The sequence below is a fragment of the Pelecanus crispus genome, chromosome 9, assembly GCF_030463565.1.
Source record: "Pelecanus crispus isolate bPelCri1 chromosome 9, bPelCri1.pri, whole genome shotgun sequence".
NCBI lineage: Eukaryota > Metazoa > Chordata > Aves > Pelecaniformes > Pelecanidae > Pelecanus > Pelecanus crispus.
Window position 1 is genome coordinate 6,288,058 of NC_134651.1, and position 20,007 is coordinate 6,308,064.

The 20,007-nt window shown below is 40.8% G+C and overlaps 2 protein-coding genes across 2 annotated transcripts in view; both read right to left on the reverse strand.

The window, feature by feature from the left end:
* Positions 1-14,690, reverse strand: part of PHC3 (polyhomeotic homolog 3) — a 30,954-nt gene extending 16,264 nt beyond the window's left edge. Inside the window, exons 1-8 of the mRNA XM_009477738.2 lie at positions 14,565-14,690; positions 13,653-13,811; positions 12,141-12,218; positions 10,396-10,554; positions 7,404-7,502; positions 4,552-4,792; positions 2,184-3,061; positions 474-624 (exon numbers count right to left, since the gene is read on the reverse strand). Coding sequence (XP_009476013.1) covers positions 474-624; positions 2,184-3,061; positions 4,552-4,792; positions 7,404-7,502; positions 10,396-10,554; positions 12,141-12,218; positions 13,653-13,811; positions 14,565-14,690 — 1,891 coding nt within the window. The remainder of the gene's footprint in view (positions 1-473; positions 625-2,183; positions 3,062-4,551; positions 4,793-7,403; positions 7,503-10,395; positions 10,555-12,140; positions 12,219-13,652; positions 13,812-14,564) is intronic.
* Positions 1-20,007, reverse strand: part of EIF5A2 (eukaryotic translation initiation factor 5A2) — a 472,944-nt gene that overhangs the window by 272,069 nt on the left and 180,868 nt on the right. The gene's annotated exons all lie outside the window — the stretch shown is intronic.

Here is a 20,007-nt window from a genome sequence, read left to right on the forward strand (position 1 = left end):
AAGACCTTTAAGATCATTCAGTCCAACCATTAGATCATCCAGTCCAACCATCGTACAGTGTAGTCAACCATGCCGGCAGCAACTTCTAATTGCTGACCCTGATACTGCAAAATCAATCTTCACACCATATCAGTCAGCGTATTTTGCCCATATCACACAGCTATCACTTAAAGATTAACTGGAGGCTGACACTCCTGGTATGATTTTAGTATAAAAGTGTATGCTAAACAGCTCAAATAAGCGTTTTCTGTGCTACATGTTATCCAAATACATATATAAGCAACACCTTTGGGACGGAATCATTTGTTCTATGACATGGATTTCTAGTATGTTTCTCACGGTTTCTTTTACTTAAAAAATAATACCACTAAATCATAAAAAAGATCAAAATCATAGGTTTTTATTTTAAAACACCAATAACTAGTAGAAGTTTCTAAGCAGAACAGCTACCTTAGTTTGACCTTTGTTCTCACCTGACAAAGGATCTTCTGAATTAAGTGCCTCTCCATTCCCCAAGGTTATGGCTGGTGGAGACAAAGTGGGTGGTGTAGGTGTTCTAGCCATATGGACACAATCCGATTCCTCGGGCATCTCTTCTTCACATACATTCTCCACTTGGTAAATCTGCATCCAACAAACTATTGCTTTAGAGAGATTTCCATTCTACCTTAATACCTTAAAAGAGTTGCATAAATACAGTTTTTAAAATAAATTACCAGTTAAATGTTAAAATATGCTAATCTCCTAATAAAATACTAGTTTCCAAACTGCATACAAAACAATGAACTCTGGGAACACTGCAATGTCTAAGAGAGCAAAATTAAACTATTTTGTTACAAACGGCAAAATATAGAGAGACACAGTTCTCCTATCAGACCAGAGAACTTGACTTTTTCCAATGTCTTATCTTTATAGTTTACTGTGTTTTTATTTACACACACATTTGTAGCTATTTAAACACTTCTGCAAAATGCAAGCTTTGTAACATAATGACAAGTCTGCAAATTGTTCTCAATCTTATACAGCTGTGTAATCAAACTGAGTATTTCAGAAGAGTACACCAAGAGTATCAAGCATTAGTGGTTATAAGAGATTATAAGGTATTTTCCTCAAAACTATTAAAGTAGATTTGCGTGAATTACTGGCAGCCAGTTTAGCAGACTAGGATGTAAAACACCACCTTGTCAAAAGTAAACCTGGCTTCTACTCTTCTGCCCAATTTCTACATGAAATATCAGAGTTGAGATTATCATTACCCTCTTAATATAAATTAAAAATAAACAGCACACCTTCTTCCTTAACTCGTTGGTAGCCTGAAAAAAAGCCTACAAGAGCCATTGATTCTTTTGCTCACGTTAATCTCATTAGCGTGTTACCGCTAAAGCCTAGCAATACCATCTTAAATGTCAGCATTATTTGCGTATCATTTTTTCACTGGTATTTCGCTACACATGATTTTAGTTCAGTGTGAGTAAAGTTGAAACCTTCAGTTACAAACTGCAGATGTCTGAGACTAACATTGTACTAAATTAAATGGCGGTGATGGCGAACACCAAGACAGCATCAAAAGATTCCCCTACTCTTTCACGAAGAGGATCTTTTCAATGTTAGTACAAAATTAATTATCCAGAACTCTATTAGCTTAATAATCTGCTATACATCTTCACACCTAGTATAGAGATGATTCTGCTACTCAGAATTTCAACTGCCTGTATTATATTTGTATTAATAGAAAGAGGTAAGAGCTTACAAGTCCGTATGGTATATTTATCAAAATTCATTTTGACGTAAGCGTTGACATGTATTTACTTGCTTTTTTAACTTTAGATATGCTGCAATTTCATTAAGAGATAAGATTTTACGTCAAAAAGTTACACTTTCATCATTCTTGGTTGATATTCTTGACTGATGATTCATTACAAAAAGAAAAAAAAAAAAACCCAGAGGAAAATGTCTGTTGTTTTCTTGAAACTCCCTGCTTACTGCAGGGGGGTTGGGCTCGATGATCTCTCAAGGTCCCTTCCAACCCAAAGCATTGTATGATTCTACGATTCTATAATCAAGAGGTTTCTTCTGGCCCTCTGTAGCACCTGGTTTAGCTCCCTCTGAAGTCAATGGGCTGATTTACAGCTCTGCAGAGAAGCCAAGGATAGAGAAGAAAGGACTGCAATATTACCACTTACCACTGGAGTTTCAATTGGTACCGATGGCTGCACCTGAAGATTTACTGCAACAGTCTGTGGCGGTGGAAGAGTTTGAAATGGCAGCTGGACCAAAGCTTCTGCAGCAGGAAGTTCTTCCTCAGAAACCAAGGTGTTTTGAACCAAAACCTGGCCCTGGGACAGAATTTCAGGCTGCACTTGTAAAGACTGCACAGACTGCAACGGCAGTTGTTGAATCTGGGTTGAAGATGTTGATAGCTGAGGAGGAGCTGCAAGAGGGATAGGTGTGGACTGCAAGGCTGAATATTGCTGGTGTGGTGTCGAGGACACGATCTGTTGGCCAGGGGAAACTAAGCTGGGCTGATCTACTGACCCTATATGTACAGCGGGGGAAGATGGAAGCGGAAGATGCGACGGAAGATTAAGTGGCTGTGCAATTGGTCGAACCGGATTGGTAGTAGTTTGCTGAGAAGCAGCCTGCTCTGGCTGAAGAGCTGTTGGCACAAGGGAGCTTGCCTGTGACTGAATAAGTGCTTGAGGGTGAATAATTATGGTGGGTGACTGACTAGGGGAGTGAGAAGGTGGAGGTGATACCACTACCGACTGCTGAGCTGACTGGGATGGAGTAGGAGATAGTGTTAAAGGTGGAGGATGGATATGAATAGGTGAGCAATGAGACTGGACACTGCTGGGACCCGGAGGAAGACCATGGCTTGGGAGTGGTAGACAGTGCTGTGATGGAGGGGGTTCCTGACCCGAAGGAGTCTGAAGTGCAATTGGCTGGACTTGCTGCTGCTGTTGCAATATCAGCTGATGATGGGAAATCTTTGGAGGTGGTGAATGAAGTGGGATCTGCTGATGTTTTACTAGAGAGTGAGGTTGCAATGGAGAATATGAAGCTGTGAGGGGGGAAAAAAAGTGACAATTAGTATTTATTTCTTTAAGTCCAGAGAACATTATAAACATATTAAAAGAAAGGAAGTTTCTACTTTAAAGTAAGACCAGCACAACTTTTTCAACCCTTCAGAGCTATGTTTAGAAGTATCTTCTTTGACAGCATACAGTACACAAGAACAATTTATTAGGGGAATGTATCAATTTCCAAAGCAAAATGCAGCAATGAATAAAGGAACATAGCCATGCTTTTTACGTATATATACACACATATGCACTTTCTATATAAAAGTATCTAAACTTATCTTTTTGGTGCTAGTTCTAAGATTATTGCTGATCCAGCCTTCGCTTATTTCAGAATTTCATGCAACTTTAAATGGATTTAACCTTTTCTTTGAAACAGACTAGAATGGAAGAGATAAGCGTGTCACAATCAACAGGATTTGTTGATAACTGCCAAATTAAAGTTTAGGTAATACGATTTTAGACTAAAAAAAATCCCAAGAGTTCAGTATGAATTAAAACCTTTAGAAGTACTTGCCTAAACTTGAATACACAAACTGAAAGGTATGAATCTAAAGATAGTGCAGCTTCTAGAGATACCACGTCACCTTTAAGTGAACCGGTAGCTCACTAGTAATTCCTTCCAGGACGCACACACACGTATTTTCTTCCACATGCAAACCTCTTCTTGCTTTGTCTTTTCCACTTGAGAAACAACTCATTTATGTTGACTTTTTTATTATTTATTCTGCTAGTGAAGATGGATTTTTTCCTTAAAGCGAGTTCTAAGAGCTTTGGGGCTCAATAGCTCAAGAATGTGTGTCTCTCAGTCTTACTCCTTCTCTAAAAGCTGCCATTAGGCCAGGCTAAATTCCACAGATTTCAAACCAACTGTCTATACTAAGGAAGTTAGAATGCAAATACATCGCATGCAATGTAAATGCTATCTAACCAACTGCATGCTTATTTTGATTTATCTCTTAACACAAAATACTAAGATTCTGGGGCAGTATTACCTATGGATTTATAAAAGTACTTGATATAAGAACATTCTGATGACATAGACAAGACAGCAAAATAAAAAAAAGAAAAGAACCACCAACAAAGTAGATTTTGATGAGAGCAAGAGGCCTGAAGTGGTTTCAGCCCATGTATTGCTTCCCAGAAACTGGGGATGACATGTCCTGACAACGGGCATACAGACAGACCAGTAATGAGAATCATGTTTGTACTGTGATTCAACTGTGTACTGCAATTGCTATATTGTGCTTGTGTTGTGATTTAAGAACATTGCTGTTATTACTCTGCTAAATCAAAATCCTGTGTAACATCCAGTATCAACAAAAAAGTAAATTTACTATAAAACATTAAACTCTAGTCACGTGGAATATCTAGAAGAACCCAGTCAGAGAGCACTGGACTCTGACAGAACCATAACATACAAATTACCTTGAATTAAAATAACTTTCTTGTAGCTCTATTTTCATCCTACCTGGTGTTATTAAGTGATGTATGCTTGATGTCCGTGTGACTGGTGCACTCCGAGACTCTGGAGTTGGGCTCTCGCCTTTTCTATTGCTTTCTGAGGGATCTGGTTGGCTGCCCTTGGAACTGGTTACAGGTTTATTAGGGCACAGAGACAATGACTGAGTTTGACTGCTGCTCTTTGGTGGGCCATTCTGTGAACTTGACAATACACCCAACTTCTGACTGCGCAATGTCAAGTTCTGAACCTGGGAAATGAGCAAAATGTGAAAAAACCCAAACCGTATAAACATCTACGACAAACATCCAGGCAAAAGTAGCAAAAAAATAAGGTCATGTAATGCTTCTCATCCCATGTCATCAAAATACATGAGAAGTTAAAAATCTGCATATCAAAGTATCTTTTAAGCCACAATATTTAGAGAAGAATAGTGATCTTGAATTACTTTAGTAATAGAGAAAACACAGGAAAGTCTTCTATTAAAATTTTGAAAGAAATGGAAATTGTTCATTACATTAATTTGAATTAAAACTTGCATTTTTCTCTTTTATTGTGCCTTGAAAGTGAATGACACAAAGCATCTTAAGCAAATACAATTTTATTTTTACACAGACACTGCAGAAGTGCAGTGGTCTGTAGGTATGTTTGCAGAGACTAACATAAACCAAAGCCTTGGGTAGTCAATGGGACCAGAATCTGCTGTATGTTATCCATGTCTTAACCTGAGCCTTTTATTTCGACAGCAATATTAAGGTACCTTGTCATCATGACACCTCTAATGTCACATGAAACAAAGGGTTTGCCTTCCAAAATGTAAATCAAGTCAGTGATTACTTTCACTAATGTCTTTTATACCACAGCAACATTCTGTGCAGAATGATCCCTGCTTTCCAATCCTACGTGCTGAGCTAGAATTTTATTTTCAAGAAGAAAGACTACCTCTGTAGCACTAATTTACATCATCCGTTACATGAAAAAGAGGACTAATTATTATCACCATCCACTATTTTGATTACATAGTCCCTTCCTCATTCAACAGTTAGTATTTGTGTAATCAACAGCTAGTTGACATTTTGCTTCTCACTGTTCAGTGCATTACCACAATACCAAATCCTGTTCTGTTTCCTTATTGGCATGCAGGAGGCATTTACTGCAATCCTATCTCTGTGAGTACAAATCAACTTTCAGCACACCTTAACAGATAAGGCAACTTATCTGAGATGTCCAGATCATACATGAGGGGGACACATATGAAACGAAAAAAAGTATGAAAGCAGAAGGGAAGAATAGTAAGTAGGAGAGAAGTGTCAGTTCACCTAACAGGCCATGCTAGGTGTGCCATTGAGACACTGCTAACCACTGATGAACTTCTCAGTTTCTCTGATATTTCTACATGGAAGATGATACTGTGAAATCACTATATTATACCTTCACAAACATGTTGGCTAAGTGTGATATCTACATATATAACCAAATGCATTTCTTTCTTATTAACTGGCATTGCCTACTTGGTCAGGTTTGCTTATATGGTAAACAAAGACATTTCTCTAAATCCAGCTGAGTGAAACCCTAAGGATATATTTATCACAAGGTAAGAAAAATAAAGTGTACTGGTGTTAAAGCTTTTCCATTGCCTCACTGACTACAGATGAAACTGGATCTCTGCAATGTCATTGCTGCTATAGAAACTGCCAGACAACCAAGGTTAACAACATCTGGCAATAGGGCAGTACTGAACATTGAGAGGGGAGAGGAATGGCTTCAGTATGGCAGGGTCACCACAGCAGCTCATCTGACTGAATAATGCTCTATGGTCTGGGGTGAGATTCTACTGTCCCTCTGCAACGATGTGTCAGGAAGCTGCACAGCTGAGCAGGTTTGTGCAAAGCGGACCTCTAAAATCCTGCAGTACAGAAGGACGAAGACTGTAAAGTGATATGCTTTACTGACGTCTCTGCCTTGAACACAAAAAGACAAAGATACAAATGCAAAAAGCCCTGCTAGCCCGTCCAGTAATCTCTCTGCACTTGCAAACTTGATCTGCAGAATCTGGAGGAAAGAGAGGCAGCTGATAAAGGCTAATGAGAACTCTAAGACTGAAGGAGCAGTCTGTCTTTTCAATGAAGGCTCAACTGATGAACTTAACATTGTGAGCTTGCTCAACAACATCCTTCATAAATACACAGCTGGATTCCAGCAAGCTCTGCCTGCCTCACATACCTACTGGAAAAGCAAATGGAAGGCAAGCTTCAGTGATTTCCTGTTACCTCAGAGCAGTGACACATCTTTAAGGTCTTCAAATCTATCAAAGTCTTCTGAAGGGGTCAACAAATGTAAGGTCAGAGAACATTCAACTGGTATAATTTACTTGGATTTCTAAAAGGTTTCTAAACAAGATGCATTTATCAAAAGCTTTTAAAGAAACTGTTAAGATAGACGATCTCTTATGAGACCATAAATTTGTTAGATAAATGCTCACGTTTCACAGAAGACGACTGTGATTAGTACATTCTGTAGCAAACTGTGCTATGCCCTGTATTTTTTCCAGATGATATACAAATATGTTGAGCAGAGAACAGGTTATACAAGTTCAGCTGATAACATGAAGTTATTCAAGGTAATAAAGATGAGAGCTAATTACAAAGACCTAAAATGTCATATCCAGTATCCAAAATTTTACACAGAACATGATCACCTCTAAATGTGTGATGATGACAAACAGAAGACACTGAAGTTGTACGTAACCAGTACCCATTAGTAGTGTTTATAAGCAAGTAAACTTAAGCACAATGTCTCCTTACTTTTCAGTTTTGGCCCACTCTACTGGACATACCTTTAACACATTTACGCAAGCTCACCTGAGTAGCTGCAGACTGACAGGAAGATGAGGAAGATGATGAGACAACAGGAATGTCAGACTGGACAGCAGCCACAGTGGTCGCAGGAGTAAAAATAAGCTGTAAAGCAAGAAAAAATATCTGGTAACAGACTGAAACTTTGAAAATATGTGAAGGAAATGCATTATTTTAAAGAGATACATATAACTTACATGTAGTGATGTACAGCTTGTAAGATTTACTTTTTTACTTTTATATGATCTTAATCAAAGAACAATTTATCATGGTAGTTTAAGTAAATAAAACTAAAATATAAGAATGTAAAATAAATAAAGTATTTGTTCTACATATTGAGAAAAATCTTTCATATACATACACACGCCTATCATCTTTCATACAAGCATTTTAAAGAGGACTTTCCCTCCAATATTACGAGTCAAACAAAGGCAAAAAAAGTCAAGAGAACAGCCCAATATCTACTATATTAAGGAAAGAGAACTTAGTTCTTCCAATCTGTCAAAATGTTATTTAACAAGCAGAGTTGTTATATGAACTTTAACTATGCTAATTAAGTTTCATAGCAAGAACACGATCATACAACCAACCTGAAATTACTAACTTCAGAATACCAGCATACTTAACTATCATTCATTTCTTCACAGGCAATATAGCAAAGACAAGCTTTACAGAAAGCTTTGAAGAGAGACCATCAGTTAGTCCTCCATATTTTTAAAGAGATCGCAAGTGCAAGGAGCAGCTAAGAAGAAAGCATGAAGGTTTTTATCTGGAATTGAATTGGGCTGGTGATGAAGCTGTTGTTACGAGCTGGCTAGATATAAGAGTTGACCTTTTTACAGAAAATGAAGTCTCAGTGATGAAGAAAAATACATGACTTAGTATGTTAGCTAGAAACACTGAAAGACAGGTATGATGTTCAAACCACTGAGGCTAGCAAAATGATCTTGCAATGCCATTCTAAACAGAAACTAACAGGGTAAGTTTCTCTCTTGAAACTGGGGTGTAAAGCAGTTATTAAATAAGCATGGGATTTGACATTGAGAGTCTGGATGAAAACTTAGTGTAAATGAATAGAAAAACTGTATCAATAATCTGTGTCATTGAGAGAGACTGCTACTACAAAAACCAGCAATGTCATCCTCCTACTGCTTCAGCTACTAAGTTGTTAAGGCATATTGAAAGGCAGTGACATGAATTCATAATTCCTGTTCTGTTAAGTAGTACTATGTGCATTCAGCATCTAGCTTTGCTTACAAGCCAGAGACTCAAGAAATCCTTTCACTGGCAAATTGATGAACAGGTGTTTGATCTTTAAATCCTTATCTTCAACTTACACTACTTTTTCAATAATCATGTAGGAAAACAATAGCCAAAGAGAAAACTCAACATAGCATAACAGCATTGCTGTGCACGCCTAAGAAGAATCTCAGAAAAAGAACAAAGGATCACTTTTTCCAAACGTACTTCATAGGTGCAATTGCTGCAAGAACTCATGCCAGCATCTAATTTTATATACCTTGCAGTCACGCACCTCTGGCTCTGAATCTCAGTATAGCGTAACAGTGATTCTTCCTGTTTCACATAGTTGAACAGAACGCTCTAGAAAGCTCTGGTCATCAACTCACACAAGCCATAATAGAGTCTTTGGCCTTTACCAAGTTGTTGTGGTTTAACCCCAGTGGGCAACTAAGCACCACACAGCTGCTCACTCACCCTCCTCTCACCCCAGTGGGATGGGGGAGAGAGTCAGGGAAAAAAAAAGTAAAACCCATGGGTTGAGACAAAGGCAGTTTAATAGGACAGCAGAGGAAGAGAAAATAAGAGTAATAATAATAATGATAAAAGAATATACAAACCAAGTGATGCACAATGCAATTGCTCACCACCTGCTGACTGATGCCCAACCAGTTCCCGCGCAGCGCTCGCTGCCCCCCGGCCCACTCCCCCCAGTTCTATACCGAGCGTGATGCCTTATGGTATGGAATAGCCCTTGGGCCAGTTTGGGTCAGCTGGCCTGGCTGCGCCCCCTCCCAGCCTCTTGTGTACCTGGCAGAGCAGGGGAAGCTGAAGAGTCCTTGACTGGTATAAACACTACTTAGCAACAACTAAACCATCAGTGTGTTATCAGCATTCTTCTCATCCTAAATCCAAAACAGAGCACTATACCAGCTACTAGGAAGAAAATTAACTCTATCCCAGCTGAAACCAGGACACAAGCTCTGACTGGTACCTGAGCATTCATGTACAACTTCAGTAATTTCTATGAAATTGAACCTTACAATCTGTGTGGCATTCATATGAAACTCACTAGAGAAAGTATTAAATTTAAAAAAAAAAAAAAACCCACCCAAAAAAACCCACTAAACAGATTTTTCAAAGTTGCCTGTTAGGAAATGGAAATGCCATATTGCCAGGAAATTGCAAGAATCTAATGAATTTCATGTGAATCCAAAAAGAATGAAAGCTGTATATCTAACTTGGATTCTAGAAGACAATAATGCAAAGAACAATCTTAGTTAAACAGAAGAAAGTTTTAATCAAGAGTCAGAACTCTGAATGTTACCAGTGCACTGGAAAACAATCTACCTTGAATATAGACAGACTCCAGTGTTCCCTTCTACATAGCCAGAAAAGACAGGTGCTCTTTTTCCATTTTTCCCACGTTTGATCAATTTAATAATTGTAGTATGACCAGGCTAAAAACACTTGAGCAAACTTCACTAGAGAACAGCAATTCTTTTACTACGGCAACTCGCTTACTTCTGATGTCTACAGTGTTTCAGAAGAGATGTATTCACAAATTAGAGACTAAATTCTCAATGTTCTCTGAAACTAAAGAAAAATATTTATAAGTAATTTATAGAAACAAAATAAAAAATTAAATGGTTAAGGTGGGTTCTTTTTTTTGGGGGTGGGGGGCTGGCGGGGGTGAACATGATGGCCCAAACCAAGGGACGGCCCAAAACCAAGCTTAAGAACTGTAATCAAAACTTACCATTTGAGCTCGTAGATACATTTGAGCCTGGCTTGCACTCAGGGTTGGAGAGGTGCTCCCCAGCAACATAGTCTGTTGGGTAATACTGCTGCTGGTGGTGTTGGAGGTCTGTGAACGGCTTATTATCTGTGCAGGTGTAGGAGAGGTGGAGAGGTTAATCTAAGGAAACAAAAATATTGCTCCTGTCATGGAAATTCATTCACCCTAGGGTCTAAAGCCAGAAAACCTTTGACAAAAATGGCAGGGGCAGTTGAAATCTCTGAACTGTAAAGATATCAAAAATATATTGAGCCAATTGTCACAAAACTGGATTCTGGCAAGATTGTACGTTTTCATTCTTAAACTGCAAGCAACCCTTTAGCAGTAAATAATAATAAGCAGTTACGAGTGTAAACAATGATATCATGAAGTCTGAAAAATATGCCTCATAGAAATACACATTTACAGAATATGTAGCATGAGCTTGCAATATTTAAGAAAAACACCTGAATTTTAATATTTAAGCATCTTTAAATGTTAAAATTATCCGACTGGACTGATATCTTCTGTTATGCAACCTGCTCAGGATGCTTCTTTGTGCTGTCATATATGGACCTTGATTCCTCATTCTACATATGCACATTTAAAAATGACTGGAAACTAAAACTTTCTAGAATTTCATATTAAATGCTCCTGAACAATCGCTCTTTAGCATCTTCTCAAACAAAAGCTGTTGTGGTCTTGGTTTGCTTTTTTTTTTCTTTCTTTCTTCCTATCCGGTCTAACAGAGTTAAGTGCCCAGCTCTTTTTCATCACTTACTCAAAAAATTTCCTTGAAAAATCCCAGCCCAATTATTATGTTAGTTTAACATCAGACATCTTTAAAGACTTTCCCTTCTAAATTTAATGAATGAATGATTTTACTTCTAACAACTGTAAGCCAAAGCAAATGCCATGAGAGCTTAAAAAAATATACAGTTAAATCACTGAAGCTATGCACTGAAGTCATGAACAGCTTGAGGGCATGATTAATAAGCAGGATGTCTGTAGGACTAAAAGTCCTACTCAAGACAACTGTAGAACTGTATATAAAAGCCTGTGCAAATTACATGTCTGAAGATGCCACTTAAAGAAATACAGCATGAACTCAACACAGAGCTGCTAATAACTGAAACCTGAGCACATGCCTAGAGTATGGATAAAGTAACTGAAAGTGCATAAAAGATGTGTGATAAAAGATGATAATCAATAAAAGAATGAATGCTATAACATTTAATCAGTTTCATATATATGTGAGCATTGATTTGGATTCTTTAGATTTGGTGCTCTTTAATCACTGGTACACAGAATTATGATTTTAACCTACGGCAGTGCCCTGAATAAAGAAACTAATGTGAAAAATCCAGTAAGAACTCATGAAAGAGACGAAAGCTCAGGGAGTGACTCCTGCAGTGGTCTGAACAGTCACTAGTGCTTGTGGAGTGAGCAGCTGCCCCTCAGAGCACCAGGAGTGGGCTGGGACCGGGGAAAGCCTCCAACGCTGGCCAGCAACGACAGCGGCTGGCAGCATGCTCCAGGAGGACTGGCGGACGCTGGAAGTGCAGCCAACACTTACTACAGAGTTGTCATACTTCTATTTACTGTTTCTGCAATACTAACTTTAATCACACACATTTAAATACTAAAATATTTTCTGTTTTTCCAAGTAGTTATATAATAACCAGGAGGAGTTGAGAATGGATGGAGGGCTTTGTTCAGTTACGTACCGAGGTCTGCGACATGCTTGACTGCTGAGTGACACTCCCAGTGGGGGAAGTACATTGCCTCCCACCTGACAGGCTTGCCTAAATAGCAAGAATATGTGTCAAATATTGAAATCAAGAAGTGTTTAAGTGATGTTCATATTATTGCATAAACCATCAGAAACATCCCTCTCTACCATGACCTCTTCTCTTAGTTAACAGTAAAAATGCTTTACTCAGTGGAATTAGTTTTCAGCAAAGTGCACTCCCCACTGTGGAATGCTATCGGCAAGGTGCTAAATGCCTTGAATTCCTACCAGTTTCAGGCACTCAGATTCTTGCAGAACAAGACTTGAACAAAAACTGTCAGAGGTAAAGTCTATCAAACTGTTAATGATGTAGCTAACTGATCAGCTCACTACCTATGGCACTCAGAACTTTAAATGTGACCATTAAAAATTGTCTTTATTAAAAATCACATCATAATTTTCATTATGATTAGAATCCTCTAAAAGTAAAACAAACTTTATAAATGTGGTAAGGAACACCCTCATATTCTAGAATGATAATCTATATATGCGCATCCAGCATCTATAACAGTACGCTATTCCAGCCCTTCAGATGAATACAGGGACAGTGATTTAGATTCCTGTATTAACAGACTGCATACCAAAACTTCTTAGCCTTCCCCAATCTGATTTTCTTTGCTCTGTCTCGGTAACTGGATATGCACACACAAATCCGTCGCAAAAAAATGACAAATCAACATATTACCACAGTCTAATGGAAAAGGTATAGAAGAAAAAGCCAGGAGCATAGAAGAGTCAGTCCCAGTTCTGACAACAAACAGCTCTATCCCTGAAGTCTTTAACTCCATTTTAGCATTTCCATGTGTAAAATCATTAACAAGCACCTATCTCTGCAAGACAGTATTCCCAATCCAAGGTCAACTGAGGTCAAAGGAAATCTTTCCACTGCTTGAGTTTTCAAAATGGGTCTCCTCCAGTGTTCACTAACGTTCAAAGCTGTGCTTCAGAAATGAAATGTCATCTACTTCCTACATTTCCACACTCAGAGTTAAAACTGAATTTTGCCATTACTTATAATGCAGCCAGATGTGTGGCAAAACACACTAAGATACCAGATCTTTATTATTTTTAGTTGATTTCACTAAGATACATCGCTATTCATTGCTTTCCCCACCAACTTTTGGAGAAAATCATGGGATGAAGATTGAAGTAGTCTATTTTTAATATTTATTACTGCTTGATGATTTACATGATGCATTATAATGTATGCAATAAAGCATGGAATGGTCGCCTACTGGAGCATCTGTAACACTGGACAAAATCCTCCAAATAGTTTGGAGGAAGATACAATTTAAAAGAACAAAGTCATTAAAACGTAACAGTGAATTATTGTGAGGCATTAAGCTCAGGCACTTAAGCTGTTACTACGTTTGACAACGCTCTAGAATCATAGTCCTACCCTAGAAAAAGTAGTACACCATTCTTTTTCAGCAATCTTCGCTCTCACCTGTGGTACAGTTGCCAGACTCTGAAATTGGGTACTGCTTAAGTGCTGCTGCTGCAAAGCAGCAGTCTGCAGCATTAGATGCTGCTGTTGGGCTGCATACATCTGCTGGAGGTACTGAGCAGCTGAGCTAGGAGGACGATGCAAGGCCTGCTGAATAACCTGTGATGAATCAGTAGGTAATTAATTACAATTACAAAGTACACACCATGCTGACATGATGCTGAAGTTTACCTTTACAAGGAAATAAAACCAAATAAATTCTTTTCACACCAATTACGTAAAACTGAACTGGCTCCATCACTGTTCTCAACTAAGTCACAGAATATAGTCAACAAATATATTCACATTTTCAAGGAAAGCCTGACAATCAGCTGACAAGACAGTGTCATTCATAACACAACATCCAAGCCTCTTAGGATCTTGTCAGCAAGTCCTACATAATGTTCTGCTTTTTGAAAGATCAGGATAGTGTGAGACAGACTCAATTATCAAACCCAGCAGAATGCACTGTACAGAGTTTGAGGAGACCTAACTTAAAAGAACAGCAAGAGGGGGCTGGATACAAAGCAAAAGTTACACACACACAGAGATACCTTTGGATCCCTGTAGTCAATGTTGGTCAAACAAACAGCTTTATTTTCTGTTATTTTGTAAAGGCTTACGTTAATAATCCATACCTTAGGGAATGGCAAAAAAACCCCAAACTTTCTAGCATAGCATTTCCCTCTCCCTTATTTGGGAGGCAGGCCTGTACCCTGCACTATTCTTAAGTGGTCTGATATTGAGTAAGTCAGATATTGAGAAAGAAGACAGCAATTAAGAATGGAAAGTTAATCTTGTGTAAAGTATGGTGCGATGCCTGTATTTGAGAGCACTGTACAGTACAGGAAAAAATATCTCATAGGCCAGTACCTGGACGGCATGCCTGTCGGAGCCGCTGTAGACAGAAATCTGTGGCAGCTGTGTCCGGGAAGTGGAGGTAGTAGTGATAGTAGTTGTAGATGCAGAACATGTTGTTGTGCTTGGTTCATTCTCCATAGCTGTGCCGTGTTTGTCCAGCCTGGCAGAATTGAAATAGAAGTGGATAGAATAACGGACAATTTTCAAATAGATAAGTTTGTAGGATTTGCTATTACTTGATGGAATTTGTCAAGACACGTGGTTCTAATCCTCTAAGGTCCATCAAGAGTAGTAATAGGTGACCAATTTAGGATTACATGCACGATTTCCAGCAAGCTACACAGGTGTACTGCTGCACCCCTCTCCCCCACAGCACAGAAGCCGCTGGCTCACCATTCTGTACATTTAGCAAAAGATGTTCTTGGCAAAAATCACTGGTGGTATGCTCTATGTGGAAAGAGATGGAAAGGATGTAGAGAAAAATGCTTTTACTTTTTACAGCAATACCTCCCAAAATACAGCAACAGTCAAGGAAGAAACCACCTATTTAACCATCTCTGATGATTCCTCCCCAGCCTTATGAGACTTCCCTCTGTTGCAGAGTACAATCTCTCTCCCAAAAGGTCATCTTTAGAACTGAAACGAGTCACATATCTCAATATATGAGGGGTGTTTACTTTAGATACTTTTTCAGTATCAGTATTATGATTAGCAAGAAATAGCATAGTTGTTTATTGCGTTTAAAAGGATGTTAAAAAAAACAGTTTGGGGAGATGAGTTTCCCTCTTACAATAAAGAAGGGCTCAGAAAAACAATCACTGAGAGATGCAAGGTACTAGAAAAAAAAGCAGCACTGCCAAGTGCTTAACAAACCACCCACTGGATGCTGCATCAAACAGGAACGTAATTAGGAGTTAACTCACACAGCTGAAAGCAGAATGCAGTGCTGCCAGGCTGCTGCTGTCACCTCCCAAAACACAACTACTTTGCAAGTAGAGAACTGTAGATGATGCCATAGCTCCCGATTACTTTGGAATAACTCAACTTTTAATAGAGACACGGTCACCTAAGGACCTCACGCCTATCATTGTATTGTATATCTGCATACGTTTTGCCATCAAAGAAAATTAATGGCAATAAAGCATGCTTTAAAAGCAGAGATCCCTACTATTAGAACTGAAGAAAAAAATATGGCTTTGTTGTTAAAAACTCAGATCCGTTGTGTGTTATTGATGCCACTTGTCTACCGACATTAGAGCACAAGTTAACATACACGGGTTAACCACTTCAACTGCAATAAAACCAGCATCACTTCTAAAACCACTTTACATTAATTTCACATAATGCTAATGAAAAGTACCTTGGAAAAAAAGTCCTGTCTCCTCCAGAGGACATTAAAAGCACATCAAAATACTTACACCTACAACTTGTCTAGCTAGTTTTAGCAGAGAGTTATGCAACCAGTTAAATTACCCTAAGAAAACAACACTAGATGTTTAATTTCCTTCATTCTCAGCCATGTTTTAGATGTATTATTAGCAAGATGTGCAACGTATCCCACTCTACTAGCTATTCCATCAGAAGTTCACCCCACGAGAGCTGTTAATCCTTTAGCTGAAAGCGTCTCATTTTCAAGAATAACTTTGTCATTGCCTAAGTTGTTCCCGCAAAGGATGTACAAGGAAAACAGGAAAGAGCTCCTAAACTGTTGTTCAGCGTGGCCTGGTGCTGAGGTGCATCTCCGGCCCTCCTCTAACACCTCGCTTAGAGCCGGCATGAGATGCTGACTTGCCACCCCTCAGTCCCATCGCAACACAGACCCCACGCAGCACAGCGGCAACACGCAGAAACAGCGTGCCCTCTTTCGGCTGCAGGAGCAGTAAGGTGCTTCAACAGATGACACACGTGTTAGAAACCTCTCCTCTCTTTAAGTGAGGAGTGGAATGTTTAAGGGAGAAGAGGAAATACATAGAAAATGGTTGTTTGTAGCAAGGAAACCAAGAATCCATTACAATTTAGCAGATGGATATTTTACGACAGAAAACATAAAAACCATTACAGGCATAAAATCAGACTGCCTTTACAGCATCACTTTCCTTTACTTTACAACGGTGTATATGCAGAGACCACTTCTAGTCATAAAAGAAAAAAAATCTCAGACACAATTGAAAACAGTCTTTTGAGATTGTTCATTGAGTGCTCAACAGTACCAAAAAGGCAAAACTCCTAACTTACAGTAAAATTTATCTTGTTAAAATGTATGACAAAGACCTTACAACGATGTTGCCTGTGAGCAACTTAAAAGAAACTCTAAAACTTACTTTGCATTACAGAAAATGCACTGAACTCTGACTTTAAAAAACAACTACGCACCTAAGCGACCCCAAAATACAAAGCACAACAGAAAACTATATCGAAAACAAGTATTTATTCAAGTAGTAATAATATGAGACATCATATAACTTCAAATTACACAGTGCATAATGCAGATATGCAGAAGTTTTGATCTCTTTATGTTTTCAGTCAAAGCAAATAGCTGAAGTAAAGAACACCTGCTGTTCTATACCAATAACATTAAACTACCTTCACAGTGGATATGCATGTCACTACTCCTGCTTTAGAAAGTTTGACTTTTGGCAAATGTCACGGTAATAACCAAACACTGCTGACAATCTGCAACTGTAACTGGTATTTGAAAATAGGGGTTTATTTTTTCCATTCATGACCTCTCCTTACAACTGCAAGGGCACAAGACACAGAAGAAAAATGACAATTTCCTCCAAGTCTAATCCCTAGAGACATTTTTGTATACGAGTGAAGGCTCCAAAACAAATCCTCTCTCTTTCCCTTCACTCTAGCTACAGTATAGGCCAACCTTGCCCAAACGCTGGGGTTTTCTGGTTTTGGGGTTTTGTTTTTTTTTTTTTTGGGGGGGGGGGGGCGGAATTTAAAAGAAGAAAGAAGAGAGTTGAAATTACGCTCTGTGGAAATACAAGCCACGCCACGCGGTGCAACTTGCCCGCGAACCGGCACGGAGCGACCCATCCCGGGGCTGTGCGGGCCCGGCAGCCGGGGCCGCGGGCGCGCTGAGGGAGCCCCGGGGCTGCTCCGCAGGCAGCGCCAGGGCCCCTCGCCGGCCGCGGCCGCCGCAGGCCGGGCTGACCCGCCCCCTCAGCCCCTCACACCGGGCCGCGGCCTCGCCCAGCCCAGCCCCGCCGCCGCCACAACCGGCGGCCGCGCTCCGGCCCAGCACCGCCGCCGCCCCCCGCCCCCTCAGCGGCCCCGCAGGCGCCAGCCGCCGCCGGGGAGGGAGAAAAAGGTGGGCGGGAGGGGAGGCACCGCTCCCCGCGCGGGGCCGGCCCGCCGCCGGGGCGCTGTCAGGGCGCGGGTCCCCGCCTACGCGCCCCGCCCCGCCGCGGCCTGGCCGGGGCCTGCCGCTGCCGCTCCCCCTCCTCCGCGCGTCCCGCCGGGAGACTCGCCTCGGACAAGCCGCTCACTCCGCTTCCGCCATCTTCTCGCCTCCCTCAGGGGGAGGCGCCGCGCAGGCGCGCTGGGCGCCGCCGGCGCCGGGCACGTGACGGGCCCCGCCGCCATGTTGTCGGGGGAGCGCGGCGTCGTCCGTGAGGCGCGGAGCGGCCTGGGCGGCTGTTAGGTAGCGAGTAGGAGGAGAGGAAATGGCCTCAGCTACGCCAGAGGAGGTTTAGATTGGATATTAGGAGAAAGTTCTTCACGGAAAGGGTAGTCAAGCATTGGAACAGGCTGCCCAGAGAGGCGGTGGAGTCACCATCCCTGGAAGTGTTCAAAAAATGGGCAGATGTGGCACTTTGGGACATGGTTTAGTGGGCATGGTGGTGTAGGGTTGATGGTTGGACTGATGATCTTAGAGGTCCTTTCCAACCTTAATGATTCCTAGTTTTACTTTCATTAAAAAAGTAATCCAGCCACCAAGCCAGGAAACATGAAATTAATTATTGCTCTCCCCTTAATAGGTTTAGTGGTGGACTTGGTAGTGTTAGGGTAATGGCTGGGCTGGATGATCTTAATGGTCTTTTCCAACCTAAACGATTGTATGATTCTGTGGTGGTGAGGTAGTGACTGGCTCCACGGTAGCACAGGAAGGCTGTGGCAGGGAGCAGCAGCCTGGCTGGGATGAGGGGTCCTGTGGTGGTGAGGTTGTGACTGGCTCCACGTTAACATAGGGAGGTTGCGGCAGGGAGCAGCAGCCCGGCTGGGATGAGGGGTCTGGCCTCCCTCAGGGCTCACAGCGCTGTGTAGTGCCACGCACTTAGCTGAGCACAGCAGCAGGGAGAGTTATTTTAATTTTCCTGTGGCAGTGGTATATCTGAGCTAACCAGGGCCTATGGCAAATAAGCTTTACTTATTTCATGCTTTAGCTACAGTAGGAAAACAAAGGAGGTGATACGTGCTGTTTTGAGAGTGCTGTTGGGAGGTTAAGGTCAGGGAAATAGCTGCTTGTAATGCTTTTCCACATTGGCTGCTCAAGGACCTCAGCAGCTCCCTCCAGGACGCTGGTGGTGAACTTTTAGGTTCTCAGAGGAGTATGAAACAGAAGAGTCTTCTGTCCCTGTTAGCTTAGCTTTTGGTTCCTTCCTGTGAAATGCTGGCTCTGGGCCTTTCCCTGCTAAGGGGAAGACCACCCTTCCCTCCGAATTGACCGTAATTGATCTGAGTTGAATGAATTCCTGTCTGTACTTGGTAGCAGCTGCTACGTATTACCTGGCACAGATGAGCAAAGCCCAACCTCCATAAAGACAGATAGCCGCTACACCACGTAGGCCTAATTCAAATCTTACATGGGGCGTCTTGACAAACTCTGCACCTCGCCCTCTCTTCTTCACAAAATGTCTTCCTGCGATGAAGAAATACCTTCCGTCTCTTTGAATTGCATAACATTATTACATAGCCTCCAGGTATACTAGTATTTTCAAATCTGCTTCTGTTCTTGATACAGAAAGCGGCTACACTGGACAGAAGGGCTGTCTCATGACACTTTAAATACTTGACAGAGAACCAGTTGTGTGAGTGAGAATGAAATTGGTTAAGAATTTGATAACAGAACAATAGGAACAAATAGTAAAATGTAGGTCAGCAATACCTCTTTCTGCAGTTGGGTTGCTGTTTCCTCACATAATGCAGTCTGACCAGCTGATAATTGGACATGAAAGGAGGCAAAAAACCCACCAGATGTCTAGGAGCTAGTTGGGATAGATAAGTACTCTGCAAAGAACAGAATCTTGGCCAGTGTCTTGCAAAAACCCAAATACCTTCCGAAGCATTATAGATGCGCTTAAACTGTTGAAGGGTGAAGCAGTCACGCTGACCGCAGGTGGACTGCCTGTGATAAGTAGTGACAATTTACCAGGTCTAATGAGGATGCCTGGTTTCTGTAAAAGATCGTATGATCATTAAGTAGGAGAAAATAGGAATTTTCATA